Source organism: Mirounga leonina, unplaced genomic scaffold, assembly GCF_011800145.1.
Source record: "Mirounga leonina isolate KUSES-001 unplaced genomic scaffold, KU_Mleo_1.0 Mir_114, whole genome shotgun sequence".
Lineage (NCBI taxonomy): Eukaryota > Metazoa > Chordata > Mammalia > Carnivora > Phocidae > Mirounga > Mirounga leonina.
This window is the reverse complement of record NW_023270265.1, coordinates 14,748,267-14,767,204: the sequence shown is the minus strand read 5'-3', so window position 1 is coordinate 14,767,204 and position 18,938 is coordinate 14,748,267. Positions and strand designations below refer to the sequence as shown.

General features: G+C 51.9%; 1 protein-coding gene across 1 annotated transcript in view; it reads left to right on the top strand.

Moving 5' to 3' along the window:
* DRGX (dorsal root ganglia homeobox) overlaps positions 1 to 18,938 on the top strand; it is a 27,228-nt gene that overhangs the window by 8,031 nt on the left and 259 nt on the right. Inside the window, exons 4-6 of the mRNA XM_035020383.1 lie at positions 226 to 404; positions 489 to 601; positions 18,932 to 18,938. The exon at positions 18,932 to 18,938 is cut by the window's right edge and continues 259 nt beyond it. Coding sequence (XP_034876274.1) covers positions 226 to 404; positions 489 to 601; positions 18,932 to 18,938 — 299 coding nt within the window. The remainder of the gene's footprint in view (positions 1 to 225; positions 405 to 488; positions 602 to 18,931) is intronic.

Below are 18,938 nucleotides of genomic sequence, written 5' to 3'. Positions count from 1 at the left end.
ACTGATCTTCTGGCCCATCTTTGGGTCTGAAGCTGCAGTCCAGAGGGCGCTGCTTTGGGACATCTTTTGGAGAGAGGGGGCTCCCCCCCCCCCCCCCCCCCAGCTGCTGCAAGGTGAGCTGTGAGCACTGGGGACAGGACCCAGGCGTTTGGGTTTGGGTACTGGTTCCCTCCTCCTGTCTGATTTTCTGCCTCCATGGGATATGCATTTCCACGGGGGACTCAGGTTTGGTTCCAGAACCGAAGGGCCAAATGGAGAAAAACAGAGAGAGGGGCTTCCGACCAAGAGCCAGGAGCCAAGGAGCCCATGGCAGAGGTGACACCACCTCCCGTGAGAAACATCAATTCCCCGCCCCCGGGGGACCAGGCCCGGAGCAAGAAGGAGGCCCTGGAAGCCCAGCAGAGGTGAGGCTGGCGGGCCCCTGGGGTCTGGAGGCTTGGCGGGTACACAGGGTTGGGAACTCAGTGTGATTTTCTTTTCTCTAGCAGCCTGGGGAGAACTGTGGGTCCCACAGGACCTTTCTTCCCCTCTTGCTTGCCGGGGACCCTCCTGAACACGGCCACCTACGCCCAGGCCCTGTCGCATGTTGCCTCCCTGAAAGGTACGTATTGTCTCTGCTGGCTGGTGGGGTGGGGCTGGGGTTTGGCTGGCGCGGCCGGGCGCTGTCCCCAAGGGGTCGCGGAGATGGTCTGGCCGGTCTGGTTTCTCAGTTCCGCGCACCCTTATACCTCGGGCAAGTGCGGCTCCTTCTCTCCTGTCGGTCACCATCAGGGTCATGAACAGCATCTGCTCCCCGACATGCTATCTTGTTTGTCTTCTACACGGCCTGAGATTGTGGGCATCACCACACTGGCTGGGGGCTTGTCTGAGAGGCGGTTGTGTCACAAGGGACCACTCTGTGTTCACAGGGGGCTTCTGCTCCTGGTAACAGTTTTGGGTGTTAACCTGCAGCTCGTGGGTGAGGCCTCGATGTGCAGTTGTCCCAGCTTACAAGGACCCTCTCCATACGTGCAGCGTGCCCGCCCGCCTCCCTGGGGACTCCTGACGTCAAAGGTCTGCAGGGCTAGGATTGGTGACTTTCCAGAGTTTGCTCTCTTCTTGAAAATAGCTGTTGTTGTCTGAAGGATGCAAACCATTAGGGATGTTTGGTCAGGCCCAGAGAGAGGAACTCCTTGGGGACTTCTGGGGCATCCCCGCTGGATGAATGTGACCGTCTCTGCCTTCCTTGCCTCAAACCCACTCCTCCTGGGACGAGGCCAGGCAGCTGTGCTGGCCAGGAGCAGGGCTGGCTTCCACACGGGGTCTGGGGCAGTGAGGGTCTGTGCTGCTCTGCGGCTTGTCTGTCACAGGGGGTCTGGGAGGGGAGGTACAGGTGTAAGCTGTAGGCTTTTTCTTGATAATAGAGGCGGTGGGAGAGGCTCCTCCTAGAGGGTCCCCTGCTTGTTCTGCATTAGGATCTGGGGTCTCCTGTCCTCAAGGGGTCCCCCTCCAGCTGGTAAGTCAGATAGACACACACACACACACACACACATACACACACAGTGGCAATCCGTAGCACAAATGTGGTTTCTGGAGGCTGAATGAGGGCATGAAGTAGCTTCCCTGGGGAGTCTCCAGAAGGCAGAGAAGGGCATTCTAGGCCTAGGGAAGAGCACATGCAGAGTGTCAGGAGAGGAGAGGAGAAAGAGGTTTGCCTGGAGAATGGTTGGTATGGTGGGTGCCCATGGGAGAGCGCCCTGAGATAATGTGGAGGTGCCCGGCAGGGGCCAACACTTGAAGGCCCTGCAAGCCATGCTCCTGGGGTTGGATTTTCCTCTGTAGGAGTTGGGGCCCTGAGGCCCAGAGCCACTTCTGAGCGGTCCAGGCAGCTGGGCAAATCCCTTCACTTAGACAGCTGGCTCACCTCTGTCTAGCTCTGGCCCCCCGTGTGCTTCTTCATGCTTCCTTCAGCTCTAGGGGCCATGTAGAACACACCCCAGAGTGGCTTTGGAACATATTCACAGGACAGAGTAGGCTGATAGGGAGCTACGGAGGTAGAGTCCCATTTGGAAGGGGCTTCTGGAAGGAGATGACCAGTGGGACTTGGGGATCAGTTAAGGAACTGGTCTGGGCAGAGGAGCAATTCTGTGTCTGTCTGCCAAATCCTCTCTGTTTTTGTGGGGACCAGCTCAGCTCCTAAGGGTAACCACCTCTTTTATAAATGTTCTTTGCTTGCCCCCCTCCAACCTCATGAGTTGTACGTGATTCCCGTGTCTTTGCTATGGCTGCCTGTGGCCAGGCCCTCTGGCTAGGTGAGCTGGGGCCCTGGAGGAGGCCTGCAGTGGCTTGCGGAAGGGCGAGCGGGCCAGGTTGCTGAGCAGGGAGGGCACAGTGTCTGCAGCCGGGAGGCCCAGGGCCGCAGTGACAGGGAGACAGAGCAGAGGCTTTTGTGTCTTCTGAGTTTTGACCCAGGACAGAGGCAGGGCTGGTGGCAGGGCCTGGTAAAGGTCAATCTGTCTCCCCTCTTCATCCCTCACTGGTACGTACTGCCCTCCAGCCCTTCCCTAGACTTTTCTGGCTGGACTCTGACACCTGGGGCCTGTCCTGTGTCTGCCTCATTAGAAACAGGCTTGCCTCTGGTGCTGCCCTTGCTGAGGGGGTCAAGGGGGTGGAGCTTGGGGTGTGCAGGAGCTTACAGCGGTGACAGATACCACAGGGTGCTCACCAAACTAGGGTGTATCTTTGCGTGTTGTAGGGCACTTGTTTGGGCAGCCTGTGTACCCCATGGGAAGTCCTTCCTGACGGCGGTCCTGTGCTGGGGCAGGGGGCAGCTCAGGTGTCAGGCAGACAATGAGCGAGGTGAATGTGGGTAGGCATTGTCTTCACTTCCCCAGATACTAATGAGCTCTTGCTTACTTTTCTTTTTTTTTTTTCTTTTTTTTTAAAGATTTTATTTATTTATTTGACGGAGAGAGAGACAGCAAGAGAGGGAACACCAGCAAGGGGGAGCGGGAGAGGGAGAAGCAGACTTCCTGCCGAGCAGGGAGCCCGATGTGGGGCTCGATCCCAGGACCCTGGGATCATGACCTGAGCCGAAGGCAGACGCTTAACCGACTGAGCCACCGGCGCCCCTTGCTTACTTTTCTTGAGGCACATAACCCTCTTGGTCTATATGTCGTTTTCATACTTACAGGAAAGGCACGGGGAAAAGATCCATTTCTCCAACGTCAGAGACAGGTATTTGAGGAGCCTGTTAAGGGGCTGGGCACAGGTGGGGCTGGGGGTGGATTCGCCCCCTCAGGGGTCAGCTGCTGCTCAGGCCAGCTGATGATGGTCAAGTGGGTATGCGGACACAGCATTGCCAGAACTATTGCAATTTCTGGAGAAGTTGGAAGTCTGGATTTTTATGTGAGATATTCCCATCTTTTAAATGTGGTCTCCAAGTCTTCAGGCCAAACCTGCACCCAGTTGGTCAGAGCAGTCCGTGATCTGCCATTTTGCTCTGAGAAACAGCTGGGAATCGTTGGGGGGTCTTTGCCTTCTAAAAGTGCCTGACTCCATGTGAAGGCACCTCTGGGAGCCAGGTTTTCTGAGCTGGAAGTCTCTGAGTCAGAACTGCCTGGCTCTAGTCCATGTGGGCTCAGCTTTCCCTGGAGGTGTGCTTGGGGCACCCGGCCTCTGCCTCAGGACCTGGGTAACAAGTGTGTGCCCACGAGTCAGTTTCTAGATACCCTGGGGTTCAACATCTGATTGTTTTGTGGAACATTCGTTAAGTGGTTTGGGGACAAGACAGCTTTCAGTCTCTTGCAACCAATAGCTTCTCTTCCCAGGCTTCCCCAGGCTACAGAAATTAAGTGCACGGGCCCATGAGAGGAGAAACCCTGATTTCCTATGGCCTGGTTCAGTGCCGGGACTTCTGGGCTGTGACCTGGCCTCCCTCACCTTAGTGCACCCCCACAGGTGACTGGGTAGGCAATGCGGACAGAGCTCGTGGCCTGAGCCTGGCTCCCCAGGGGTGCTGGCCACCCTGGGGACTGCCTCACCTAAGTGGGAGGAGCTTTGCTTCTTGTTGGTGCTAGAAGGCACCTGTCTGGGCTTCTAAGCCCATCCCTCTTGTCACAAATGAGAAACTGAAGCTCAGAGGAGGAGAAGTGACTTGCTCACACATGGCTTATTCAGCTAGGTCTCCCCTTTGGGGTCTGGGCTGCCCTCCACAGGATCCTGATGTGCCCTTTCCTCCAGACACCATGTATTCATTCATTCCTCTGGATGGGCACCTGTTGGTAGGGCCTTGGACCCCTATTCTCCTTTTTCCCAGCAAGAGAGGAGAACTATGGGTCTGCTGGGTATGAGCCCTGGGGAAGGGTCTAGACTCACCCAAGACTATCGAAGACCAAGGCCATTGTGAGCTGAGCACCACAGTCCCTTTCAGCCCAGAGATCCCAATCCACTTCTCCAGGCTTGTGGCAACTTGCAAATGATCCAGAAGAAAGAAATCACACTCAGTATCAGCTCCCAGACTCAAACCAGTGCTTGTGTCTGCTTCCCTAGGCTCTGTGGTCCTAGTGGGACCATACAGCCCTGGGCTGGAGACAGCAAGTATCCTGGGTAGGCCACCGAGGTTCTGGCCCAACCCTAGACAGCACCAGGGTGACTGGTGACCTGCACCTCCAGACCAGGGCCCGAGGATCTAAGCCCAAGCTGCTGTGCGAGGCAGCTGACGGCTGTCCAGAGCGAGAAGACAAGGCAGGGCTCCCGGTGCTCCAGGGTAAGATGGATTCTCCCAGGGGGCATATGGAGCACCTCAGCTATTGCTCCCAGAGCTAGCTGTTACAAGGCCAAGGACTCTGAGCTGGGGGTCCCGGTCTTTTGGTTCCAGGCATTGTTGTGACAGATGTGAAGTCCTTGGCTGGGAAATGTTAAGAGAGCCTCCAGGGGTGTTTGTGGGAGAGCTAGGGGGTTGTTGAGGTACAGTTTGCTTAGTCCCTTTAAGTAGTGGCCCTTGAGGGCTCTTTGTCCTTGAACATAGTTTAATGGCTGTTCTCTTGCCTGGAAATGTTTTGACTTTGGATGTATTCTGAAAACAGGAGCGCTCTTGGAATACTGGCTGTCAGCTCCTTAAGCAGGCTGCACCGGGGGAAGGAAAAGGGCATGCAGGTGCATGAGATGTAAAGGGAATGAGCTCCCGGGGCCCCCCCAGTGCTGGGCTCCCAGAATACAGAGCTGTGTGGTAACGCCAAGCCCGGTCTCCCACACGAGTGGGGCGGACAGGCCCTAGAAGCTCTGTGGCTGTGGCCCAGAACATGCCAGGGGAGGTAGACTCTGGTTCTTTATCTTTGGATTATGGGGGGAAGTGGCCCAGAAAATAGGAAGGGGAGTCGGTCTCTCAGCCACTTGGCTGAGCTTTGGCACGCAGACTGAGAAGTTAGTAGCAGACAACTCTGGAGTACGGTTTTCTTAGGAAATTAGAAGGACTAATTGTCATTCCTTGGAGATACCTGTTGAAAGCAGGGGTCTGGGGTTTGGAAGCAGCTAGAGAGCTGGGGAAGCCAAGACCAGACTGAAAATTACCCCAGTGTTTGGACAATCCACCCAGCTCGGAACTGCCACGTCAGTGAAGCTCAGCTTGGTGCTTCTGCCTCAGGCCGGGGAGCGAGTGCGGAGACCTCCCGGAGCTTTGCGCTCTGCCACATACCGTCATGTTGTGTTGAGGGGAGGGGGTGGGCTCTGCTGCCAGCCAGGTCCCAGGGCCAGGTCAGGGTAGCTGAGCCACAGCTCTGGGGCTGGGGTCCTGGGGGTGCTCATTCAGCAGGCCCAGTGTTGGAAGTGCGTGAGGTGCTGTGTGTGCTTGGACGGCTGTGTCTGGGTAGGTCAGCAGGGCTACTCAGGCAGTAGGGAGCCAGGGAAGAGTGGGAGGTGGGCGCGCACCCCTGGAGGGTGGGAGGTCGTGGCCCCTCCGGGGTGGCGGGTCAAGCAGAGCGTCCATATGTGGGGGTGTGGCTGACTAGCCTCCAGGTTGCCCGGCAGGCTCCCGAATGGGCACTGGCTGTGCCCGTCTGGGGCTGGGGCAGCTGGCTACCTCAGGCCCGGAAACTGCCCACCGGGGACAGAGCAATGTAATTGAAAACCAGGCACCTGTGGGGGTTTCTTCCTTTAATTATCCTTTAATTATCAAGCAGCCGACCAGCACAGTGGCCTCCAGCAAGGACTCTGGGGTGGCCTGCCTGGGGTGAATCCTCGCCTTTCCGTTCCCTAGCTATGTAAGTCTTGAGTACAGCACTGGGGGATCTCTATCTCTGCCCCTCATCTCTAAGACGGGGATCTTGATCACAATAAGACAGAAGTTATAGAGCTGAATGAGAAGCGCAGGAGCTAGAAAACGGAGGCTCTTGGAACAGTGTGTGGCACAGTAAATACCGTCGTTATTAACCAGATCCCTTCATTCTCGTTTCCAAGTCCCTGGCTCCCACTCACCTTTAAAGGAGCCAGTCATGTCTGCATCTTCCAAACGTCTCCCATTTCTCTGACCTTTACTGTAGCTGTGACTTACCTTTTTGGCCACGATGGGGGTTCCTTCCTGTCCCTGGTAGGATTTCCTGGGCAGGGCACCCATTCCTTCCGTGGGGCTTCATGGGCAGTGATGTGTTTTATACTTCGGGATGGTCCTCAGAGAGGACCCATCTTGTTGCAGTTGGTGTGTTTCCTTATTGAGTATTCCATGGACACTCTAGAATAAAAAGGCAGCAGGATCCTACCCCATGCAGGGAGGGTTTGCATAACAGTAATGGGTGTCCAGAGAAAAAGCCTTTGCAACACAAAGAATTTTCCTGCGCTGGCTTAATGGCCAGGCTTGTGTTCACAATTCATTAATGCAGAGGAGGTTATTAATGGCTGAGGGAGGCGCTTGGGTTTGTTCCGGGGAAGTGCTGGCCACAGGAGGAGCGGAGCGCGATGGGGGCAGGCGAGCCACAGTCCGTGGAGGCCCCCTCTCCCTGGTGCACTTAGCCCGGCTGCCTCTAACCTGTGATTGGGAGAGCTGGGTGTGAGGTGGAAACTAATTACAGCTGCCGGGGGAGAACTTGCATAACTCCATCTGTGCTCATGCTGCGGGATCACAGCCACTCTCCTGCACTGGGTGGGGGCATCCCGGCCAACCTTCCCAAAACTGGAGGGGGTGGGAGGGAGGGTAGGGCCGCCTGTAGGGCAAGGCGGGCCACGGGGGGGGGGGGGGGGGGGGGCTGTCAGTCCTTAGACTCTGCCAGCAGCAGAGCAAGGGATTGAGGTCTGACCTTTCCTTACCCTGCCCTCCCATCCCGTCCTGGAGAGCTGAGGTGGCTCCAGCCATCCCCTGCTGGAGGGGCAGGAGGCAGACAGCCCTGCTCTCACCTCCCCAGCAGAGCTGCCTCGTTCGGGCCTCGCAGGCTGTGAGGACTCTGGAGGTGCTATGTGCCAGGGACTTGCTCAGTGTTAGCATGCAGTGGGAGCTCAATAGTTACTAGCAGTTGGAGTAGCAGTCCCGGTGCTGCATCGCGTGCGTGCGTGTGTGTGTGTGTGTGTGTGTGTGTGTGTGTGAGGACCAGGGCGAGGTGAGGGGCAGGGTGTCCGGTGCTGGGCCAGGGTCTGGCCACATCCTTCCAGAGAGCCAGGCCCCTTCGTTAGTCAGGAATGTGACCTCCCTGCCTCACACTGGCCTTGGCCTTGGGCTCAGGCCAAGATAAAGTGTCCAGATTCTGGGACTGAAAGGGCTTTATTGCCCAATAAACTTCTGCCCACCAAGGCTAAACTCCAGGCTGGAGGCAGCCTCTTCCTTCTCCAACATCTCCCCTCTATTCCTCTTTAATCACTTTTTCCTTTGTGTTGTGGCTTAAAAAAAAAATCACAATCGAAAAACATTAAAAGTTATTTTATTGTGAAATATCATATTCATTAGAAAAATTCATAAAACATGCATTTAGAGTGTAGTGACCCATTTTAAGCACCTATGTAACCACCCGCTGGGACTTTGCCTGCACCCCAGAAGCTCTCCAATCCTAGACCCCTTTCTCCTTCCCTGAAGCGAGAGCACTATGCAGACTTTTGCCAACCACCTAAGCAAGCATTCTGAAACATTATCATTTAGGCTCGACTTTTTTGAACTTCACGTATAAATGAAATCATACAGAACAGATTCTTCGTGTCTGCTTCTTCGGCTCAGCATTATGTTTGGGAGATTTATTCACATAATTAGATTTAGTGGTAGATTCTTTATGATATGTGTATGATCAGGCCATCTGCAGATAAAGAGAGCTGGTCTCTTCCTTTCAAATCCTTATGCTTTTTATCTCTTTTTTTTTGTCTGTGCCAGCCAGAACCCCTAGCACAGTACTGAATAGAAGTGGTGACAACGGGCATCCTTGCCTCATTCCATTTCTTTTATAACAGCTTTATTGAGCTATACACCGTACCATTCATCCACTGAAGTGTATGGTTCAATACACTTGTGCAACCATCACTAGGATCAACCTCAGAACGTTTTCATCACCCTGTACCTATTAGTAGTAACTTCCCCGGCTGCTGCCAACGCCCCAGCCTCAGGGCACCACGGATCTTGCTGTCTCTATCAGTCATGAGCATTTTTGCTGTTGCTACTGTGGACTTTTTTAGAAATGGAATCATGTGATATGTGGTCTTTGTGACCGAACCTGGCCTATTCTTGATCTCAGGGTTTCACCGTCATGTTTGTTGTCTTTTCGTTTTGTTTTGTTTTAGATATCCTTTATCAAGTAAAGATAGTTTCTTCTTGCCTTGGTTTTCTAAGAGTTTTATTTTAATTATCATTGAAAAAAATCATGAATCTGAATGAATGTTGAATTTCATTGAATACTTTTTCTGCTTCTTGTTGAGGGGATCACGTGGTTTTTCTTTCTCAATGTATTAATACAGTAAGTTACATTGATTGATTTTTTAATGTTAATCCAACTGTGCATTCCTGGAATGAACCCAAATCAGATGTGACACGTCATCCTTCTTATATAGAGCTGGATTCGGTTTGCAAGTTCTTTGTTCAGGGGTTTTGTATCTATGATCATGGGGAGATTGGCTTGGGATTTTCTTAGAATTTCCATTCCAGCTGTTAGTATTGTTTTACTTTGCCCCCAAACCGAGTATAATAAAAGCAGCAGTAGAGCTTCCCAGCTATTTTACTCTCTCTCCTGATTCCGAGGACTGGCTGGGCTCAGCCAGGCAGTTCTGTTGTTGCTTTGGCCTGGGCTCTCTCATGAGGTTGTGGTCACGTGGCCGCTGGGGCTGATACCTGCAACATGGTAGCGCTTCCTTGTCTGGGGCCTTGGCAGGGACGCTGGGAGGCTGGGAGCTCTCTTTTTCTCTCTCCCTGCGGTGAGCTTGGGATGAGGTTGAATGACAGTTGATTCCCAAGTGCGGAAAACCAGAAGATGCCACACCTTCTTAAGGCTTATGCCCACAACAGGCGCAGTGTTGCTTCTGATGCATTCTATTGATTTAAGCTGGTCACAGGGCAACCAGACTTGAGTGGAGGGGACTGCGCACAGGTGTGAATGCTGGGATGTTGGTTCATTGAGGGCCCTCTTCGGCGACTGAGTGACACAGGCATTGAGGATTCTCTGACATCGTGATTTGAATTGGGGTGTTTGTTTTTGAACCTACCTTGCTTCCAATCCTGACCACAAGCACTTTAAGGGTGTTGGTTATATCTGACTCACCTCTAGGTCCTTCCAAGCCACTCACCTCGGCCCCAAATACAGAGTCTGGTGCAGAGTAAGTGATAGGGAGGTTTGGGTAAAGAAGGAAAGCAGGTGATGCTGCTCTGGGTGTAGGAGACTGGCCTCACTAGCCTGCAGTGCTGGCCACCTGTTGGACCCCAGAAACAACTGGGCCCTCCTGTTCCTCATTCAGCACCTACTGTGTACCCTGTTTTGCCGGAATCTAAACCAGAGGCCAAACCTCTGGTGATGAATTAGATGCATCCCGACCTTAAGGGATTCACAGGCCAAGGGTGGGCTTGGAGAGACCGTCAGTAAAGAATTCCATCTCATGTGACACAGTCCTGTGCTTTCATAGAAGCCAACAAGGGCAGGCAAGGTGTGCAGGAAGCCCTGAGGGGGGAGTACATTTTTCCCTGTAGGAATAAGGAAGCCTTTCCAGAGGCGATGTTTCAGTTGGGCTTGAAGGAAGTATGGGAGTTGCCCAGCGGGTGAGAGGACCCCAGGCAGGAGAACAGCATGAGCAAAGGCACTGAGGCAGGCAGGCCTAGTGTGTTGAGGAAAGGGCAAAGCACGAGGTTGGGTGGGGCCACGTTCCCAGGAGAGGATGGCATGGCCTCAAGGTGAGTCCAAGTTCTGGAGTCAGACTGGCCATGGCCCAGAGCTGCTACTTTCTCATTATAGGGTCCACCTGTGAAATGAGGATCATGATGATCATACCCAATAGTGCTTGTGGTGAGCAGGGTGTCTATCTGTGCCTGGCCCATGCAGGCATCCAGTATGTGATGGCAGTTGTTAGGGTTCTGATGATGAGGCTGGGAGGTCACTTGGGATCTAATTAAGGTTTGGTTTTAGACCTCTGGGGCAGAGGGTCTTGCTTCCTGCAGGCATCTGCTCCTCAATGGGAGAGCCTCTCAGCCTTCAAGGCATAGTTAATGAGGTCTGAGGTGTGTGCAACTCCAAGAAAGCAGCACAGCCCTCCAGGGGCCCTTGGCTTGGTTGTAAGGGTATAAGTATTTGGGGAGCAGGGAATGCAAGGGGTAAAAGGTACCCATTTCTTATGGGGAAAGTGGTTAGGTCAGCCGTAACCTTCTCCACGCCCAGGTGATGTCAGGAAGACAAGGGTAGAGAATCCCAGCACTTAAGATTTGTAAAGAATCTTCTTAATGAGTATGTTATCATTCCAGGATATAGGGGGGAAACAGAGGCCCAGAGAGGGGATAAGACTGTCCAAGGTCACGTAGTACATCTGTCAGAAGTAGGGCAAGTCAGGGACCCAGGTGTCCCATCGTCCAGCTCCCCACACCCTGTATCGATTCTGTTCCTTTTACAGGCACCTGCTGTCATTCTCTGGCTTTAAAAACTGCAACTCACTTTCCAGAAGCCATTTCCTATGGGTGCTGATGGGTTTGCCCTTCCTGCTAATCAATGGGGCCCTGGAGTGCAGGGAGCTGAGCAGAAAGTTTCTGGCTTGTGCCCAGATGCAGCGGGAGAAGCAGCCCGCCCATCCAGAGTTTTGACTGCCACTCGAAGGCGGGAGGGTGGTGCTAACTGGCACCAGGCTGCCCAGAACGCAAGTCCCTGCTGCTCCTTGGGTTGTGCGAGGGTCCTTGGATCTGGGTGTTGTCATTTTTTGTTTGCCCCTTCAAATACATCTAAGCAGAAAGGGGACCCTGGCACTGGCCCTGAGACTGTCACAGCACAAGGAATGTTTGACTGAGCTGCCTCCCATTGAGGAGCATTTGCTGAACAAATGAACAGATGTCAAGATAGTGGGTGTACAAGTGCTAGGTGGAGTTCAGACAGGGGTGGGACTTGGTGTCAGTTCTAGCAGAATAACCTGCCAAATTAACCTGGGGATTTTGACATGAATCAGATTGAGCAACTTTGCCATGAGCACTGTTTCTCTCCATGAGATACCAAGGAAGTTTAGGACCTGGGAGAAGGTAACTCTGAGGACCTAAAGTATGCCAGCTCAGTCAGGAAGGAGAGACTCTCCCTCCCTTTCTGCCTTCCCCAAATATTCAGTCTTTACTTTGTACCCAAATGGGACATTTCAGTTCTGGCATCAGGAGTATAGGGGTGAGAGTGGGTGAAGGGTACTTACTGCAATTTTGGGAGGTGAGCTAGGTACAAAACTGAACAATTAATAATAATAATAATAATAATAATAATAATAATAATAAACACAACTCATGGTAAAAGGCAATATAAACCATAAAATGGAGATGGGAGAAAGCACATCCCCTGATGTGCTTACCCCTTGCATTCCCTGCTCCCCAAATACTTATACCCTTACAACCAAGCCAAGGGCCCCTGGAGGGCTGTGCTGCTTTCTTGGAGTTGCACACACCTCAGACCTCATTAACTATGCCTTGAAGGCTGAGAGGCTCTCCCATTGAGGAGCAGATGCCTGCAGGAAGCAAGACCCTCTGCCCCAGAGGTCTAAAACCAAACCTTAACCTTCTAAAGTAGAAGACATTTGGGTATGAATTTGACCTTGCGCACTTGATTATTGGTGAAGGCGCATAGTCACAGCATCTAAAAATCTGTGCGTAAATGTGGTAGGCATCTATCAACACCTCACTCATGACAAGGGGCTGGTAATTACAAATCAAAAAATATATTTCCTATCTATCTATCATCATCATCTATCAAAAGACATGAACTATGGTATTTGTGTTAAAGCTCTCATAAATCCACACACTCAGTTCCTTGTTCAATTCTGTTACACTTAACCTTAACTTTCAACAAGAAATCAGTGTGCTAGAACTTGTAACCAAAATTGTAGTTCACGTGCTTTTATGATGAAAATGTGCTATCGGCAGAGACGAGACAGAACTAACTTAATTTTTCCTGTCAGTCTCTATAGTAGATCAATTAAACTGCCAAGGAGATCAAATATTTCAGACTGTATTTATTACATTAAGTATTTATGTTCAGGCCAAGCCTTTAAAGCATGATGTCATATAGGAATGTAGGCCGATTAGATCAATTCAGCAGAATTTGCTGTAACTTAATGGAAATCTAATTGTGTGTTTTAATTTAGTGTCCAGGAGGTAGTATGTTCTCCAAACAAAACCATTTTCAGGCTGCATTTAAGGGCCAGATAGCTCTTGTGCAGACATTGGGGATGAGACACGTTGGTAGGGCCAAAGGGAAGAGGCTGTGGTCTTTTGGGGGGTTCGTCTGCTGGCAGGTTGGTCGTACCCCGTGCAAAGGGACTTGCAAATCTTGAACCCCACGGAACGGGAGATGGACCGAGTTTCCTGGTGGGTTTTCCCTGGTGCTTCGTCCACCATCAAATGCCCGAAGCCATTAGCGGTTATGGGGCTGCAGCTGGGTGCTGAGGACGTGGCCCTTATTCCTTGGCAATTTCCGTGGGGCTCTGTCCTAAAGGACAGCATCTCTTCTCATCATCTGAATGGAAGAAGGCTGGAAATCACAAGGCACAAAAAAGGACACCATTTTCATCACATTAATACCTGGTCAGGATAGAAAGAGTGGAAAATACAATAAAACACAAAGAAAAACATAAAAATCACTCATGACCTGAGTACCCAGAATCAACCACTATGAATATTTGGTATTAGTCCATTTGTTGTCTTCCCATCTATAAATATATATCTCTAATGAATTCATCTCTAATGAATATTTTATAACTTATTTAGAAATTAAAAATGTTAAACCAAAAAGTTTAAATTTATCAATATTTTCTACTTATAAATTTTTATACATATTGTATCTATGATCCCACAGGGATATGGCATATAACCATATGTGTATGTGTATATACATATGTATTATGTATATACGCGTATGTTTATACAACTCGTACATACATGTACCAAAATGGAATCCTATTGACTTAATTGTTTCTTAACCTACTTTTTAAACTTAATATTTCATTATCATATGTCATTATGATTAATTTTTTCATGGCGCTAAGTATCCTCCTATAATACAATTTTGTCATAGCTTTAGTGTGTTTTCTGTGGGTGACTCTAACTTATTCAGTCAGCTCCCTATTGTTGGGCCATGAGGATAGTCACAGTTATTGTCACCATATGCCACACTAGATTGACTTACTTTGTAGCTAATTTAATTTTTAGCCCATTCATGATTTATACCTTTCGGATAGATTAAAATAAAAAAGGGAAAAATCCCCTAGAGCCCCAACTCTGGAAATCTAGTAATTAAAAAATGACACTTTTAAGTTTGTCTTGCTCCTCAAAATTCTGTTGGCAGAATAAGTTATTTTAGTTTTTGGTCTGATGGGAAAGGCTCCACTGAGGAAGCCGGGTAGCCGTGGACGCAGTGTGGCGATCGGTCGGGCCTCCTGCGGGGCCAGGAGCAGAGCTGGTGAATTTATCATCTTAACTCCTTCTAAGTCTACAATTCAAAAGTATTCAATACATTCCTTTTGTTGGGCAACCATCACCACCATCCATCTCTAGAACTTTTTCATCTTCCAAAATTGAAACTCTGCCCACCGAACAAGAACCTCCTATTTTCCTCTCTCCCCAGCCCCTGACAACCACCATTCTGTTTTCTGTCTCTATGAATATGCCTACTCTAGGCATTTCATATAAATGAAATCATGCAGGGTTTGTCTTCTTGTGACCGGCTTATTCACTTAGCATAGTGTCCTTGAGGTTCATCTATGTTATAGATGTGTCAGAGTTTCCTTCCTTTTTAAGACTCAGTGTTTCTCCTTTGTATGCGTAGCCCTGACAGTGCTAACCACAGAGCGTCCCAGAGCTGTCGGGTTCCTGGTCCTCAGTTTCTCCATCCATCTGGTGTCGGGGGTGAACTGGATCATGTGCACAGACTCTGCTCCCTCCCGTAGCCTTGGTTCTGTGAGTTAATGTATTTCTCTTATTGTTGAATCTCGGTTTTGAGGACCAGGAGTGTAGTTATTGGTGGCTTTCTTGGGAGCCCACCTGTTGCAGGTGTGACCTTGCAGGTGTAGGCTGTGGCTCCCAGAGAAAGAGGCTCTGTTTTGTCCAAGTGGCACTTCTTCATCCTGCAGGTGGCATATTCATCACTGAATCACAGACTGGTTAACTCCCTGCTTGATGTTTATATCGGAGCAAAGCCTCGCTGGAGGCAGGAATCAGCCTGACCATCTTGGGCTGGTCTGACGCAGGGCAGGCTGCCTGGGGTGGATCCTGAGCACCGTGGCCCCTCCCAGGTCGCTGACTGTCCACAGCTACAGGCAAGCTCCCCTCCGACTTTCAGTACCTGCCTGGCTCAGGCTCCCCAGCCTCTCACAGCTCCTCCTCAAATGTGCCTCTTCTTAACATTCATTTAAAATTAAAAGTTGTGTTTCCAATTTTTAAAGAAATTCACATTTGTTGTCGAAAAATGAGAAAAATTCTAAACAGACACAAAGAGGAAAATGTCCAGTATTCCCACTGTTGAGAGGGTGCACCGTTCTTCATGTGTGGTCCCCTCACACATGAGCTCCCGTGGGGAGGGAGGCCTGGAGGGGGCCCCAGTCCTCAGATGGCTCCCAGGGCTCATGGCATGGGCGCCATCCCCGCAAAGGCTGCAGCTCCCCGTTGAGCTGCAACTGTGTCTTCCTGTGGCTGTGTTGAGTGAGGGCCGATGGGAAAAGTGGACTTGGGATTGGACCCAACCTGACTTTCTGTTTGTTTCCTGCTGCCGGAAATGGCGCGAGGCTAGAAGCCCACCAGCGGAGTGGGGCTGTGAAATGGGCTCTCAGATTTCCCTTTGTAAGGTTGGCCTCTGATTTGTCCCACGCTCATCCTAGTGCCTGCTACCTGCTCTATTGACCCTCAGTCAGAATTGAGGTAGGAGGCCACAGCTCTGCTTTATTTTTTAATTTTTAAAAAATATTTTATTTATTTATTTGAGAGAGAGAGAGAGCATGAGAGGGGTGAGACTTAGAGGGAGAAGCGGATTCCCCACTGAGCAGGGAGCCCGATGCGGGACTCGATCCCGGGATCCCGGGATCATGACCTGAGCCGAAGGCAGATGCTTAACCACCTGAGCCACCCAGGCCTCCCATGGCTCTGTTTTAACCCCCTGTTATCGTCCCGGAGAACTGAAACACTGCCAGAGGTTCTGGTCCCACCTATCAGTAAACTGTACAAACTTGGGCCAGTTAGTCCTGGAGCTTCAGTTTCCTTACCTGGAGAGTGGGGATGAGTAAGGCACACCCCTCCGGGTGGCCGGAATGGGGATGGGGGCCACCATGGGTGCTGGTAAAGGTGAGCTTCCTTTTGTCTCTGAGCAGGCTTGGAAAGGACGAGAGAGGGGCCCTGGTGTGCTTGAGGGGAGAGGGAGGGAGGTGTCTGGCCCCGGCATGGGGAAGCCTATCTCCGGGAAAGAGGTGGGAACATCCCAGCGGGTGCTGCTGAGGCTGCTTCATGAGGGCTGATCCTACAAGCGGGCACTGGGCCTGGGGGCCCTCCCCGCCTTTCTTCCTTCCATAGGTATTTTCCAAGGGCCTGGCCTATTTCAGGCACTGTGCCAGGTGTTGGGGACAGAGTGTTGAATGAGACAGGAAGATACTTAACCTGTTGCGAGTCTGCAGTCTCTTGGGAGGGGAGACAGACAACAAATAAGTCAACCAACCACCAACGATCCCCCCCTACCATTTGTGGCCAATGCTGTGAGATTTGAGCAGAGTGGAGTGTAACCAGGGAGCCTACTTTGGATGGGGAAGTCCCGAAGGGCCCCTGAGGAGGTGATGGTCTAATGGAGCACTAAAGAGAGAGATGTGAGGAGAACATTCCAAGGCAGAGGGGGAGGTTCTTCACTCACAGGCTGAGCCCGAGGAAGGGTCCAAGCTGGGGAAGAATGTGCCCCCTTTTCAGACAGAGGGACACAATGGTTGAGGAGCAGGGCCCCTGCCTGGTGAGGCCCAGCTTGGCCACTTACTATTCCCCCTCAATCTCCTCATCTGTAAAAGGGGGTAACTAACTGGTAATACAGCTCTGTGTCGGCTCTGCTGTGATGTTCTGTGAGCGTGTGAGAGAAGTCTTGGCCGGCACATGGGAAGGAGGAGAGCACAGTGCCAGCCTGATCACGCGAGGGCTTGGAGGCTGCTGGGAGGAATTTGGATTCATTTGACAAATAGGGATTTTGGTCCCCCGGTACCCCCGATCTCTGCTGCTGCTTCTTCCAAAGCTGGTGAGCACTTTCAGAAAGAGGTGAGGGACTGGCTTTGTGGTCCCCTCCCTTGTCAGAAGGTTGCCCATCCATGTGGGGCCAATGGCCATGGAGGACCCAGGTCTCAGGCCTCAGGGATGGGCACTAACTCCCAACTGTCCTCGGCAGGGCCGTGGTGGTCCACCTCCTGCTCCCCTGGTGGGATCTGGCTTCGCAGCCGGCCCAGGATGACTGGGGGGAGGGGCGAGGAGCTGCGGGGATGTGCCTCTCCCGCAGGGATCACACAAGGGGGCCCACCACTTGTCCTGTCTTGGGAGCTCAGAAAATCTGTTGAAGTATGTCATGCTGCCGGCCGAGTCTACCCACCGGGTCTGGGTGCAAAGTCTGTGTGGTTCCTGCCCCCGTGCCTGGCTGGAGTAGGCAGTTGGAGCGCACGGGGGTCCCTCAAGGACAGCGGTGGTGCTGGCGCTGCTGGGCACAGCTCACTTCTCTCAGAACTCAGATGGGCAGCAGGACTACGGGATTCCACGGCCAGACTCTCCCTATCCACTATCCTCCTCCGCGCGCGCGCGTGCACACACACACACACACACACACGACAACCTTCTCTGTTTGCCCCCATCTTAGGAATGGCACCCTCATTCATTTGGGTGCTCAGGCCCAAACCTAGGCATCACGTGTGAATCCTTCCTTTCCATCACCTTCTTTGTGGTCCACAAGCAGTCGGCGCGGGCTGTAACCTTCCTTATAACCCGGAATCTGGCCACCCCTCACCATCTTCCCTCCAGCCATGTTGAGCCAAGCCACTCTCCCCTAGGACTGCTTTACCCCACTAGCCTTCCCACCCTGTCCCCCAGGCACAGAAGCTTGCCGCACTCTCTACTCCAACCTGCTGAGGCTTCCTTGCACTGAATCCTGCTCAGCCGGCAGGGCAGTCTGGCCCTGATGACCTTGACCCGTCTGCTTCTGCCCTCGCCTGCAGTCTGCAGTCTCTGGCTTCAGTCAGTCTGAACACCCTGCTGCTCCCCGAACAGGAAACTTCCGTTCCCATATCCGTGCCTTTGCACTGCTCTTCTCCCTGGCTGTGTGTTCTTCCTGGGACATTCACGTGGCTGTCACTCTGATTGGTTGCCCTCAGGTCTCTGCCAAGCATTGTGCTCCATCTGTGTTTTCCATAGCACGTCTCACCGCCTGTCTTTGTATCAGGGACTCAGGGCTCCAGCGTGCCTCTCCACTAGAACTGCACTCCATGAGGTCGGGTCTTACTGCCTTGTTCCTGCTGATTGTCACTAGGGTCTAGAACAGCGCTGGGTACTCATGGGATAGTCGTTGAATAAATGCACAATTGAGGATGACCCATGAGAGAGTATCCTCAAACAGAGCCTGGCCGAGGGGTGAGCTCACTGCATTCCTGGACTGGTTCATATACCTCTGGCCAGCAAGCTGGGGGCCATACAGTTGCTCCTTAGCCGCGTTCCACAAATCGGACCTATGCTAAGCGGTTTCCAAACTGATTCCTTCAGAGTTTCTTAAACCGCAGTTCATGGTGCCCTGAGTGTCTCAGTTAATTTTTCATGACTCTCTTGGGCCCTAAGAAATACCTAACAGTTTTGTTCATTAAATGGTTAGGTCCAAGCAACTCAATAAGTATTAATGTCTCGACAACTTAGTAGCCGCTTGAAAAATGGCTGGGCTCCCTTTGTCTTCAAAGGTTGAAAACATCCTGCAGTGCCCCCATCAGTTCTCAGGGGTGCTTCGGCACCTGGTTTGGGGAGAGTGGGATTTCTTCATTGGATCCTCATAATGATCCTGTGAGGTAAGTATCTTCCATTTTGCAGAAGGAGAAGCCGAGTCAATGGCTTGAGGCTGCCCAGCTGGTTGGTGAGGGAAGCAGGACTGGTCAGGTCTCCCCAGTGCTCTGACGATTCCTTACTCATCTTTGGGGTCCTGAGCACTTGTCATGTCACCTCTCCCTTTAGGGTCCTGAACCAAACAGAATCCATCAGCCCCTTGCCCCCCCCCCCCCCCCGCCTTGTGTGCTGGGAGACAGAATGTGGGCAGTGATGGCAGTCTGTTGTTTTTCCTCCTTTCAGGGGGCCC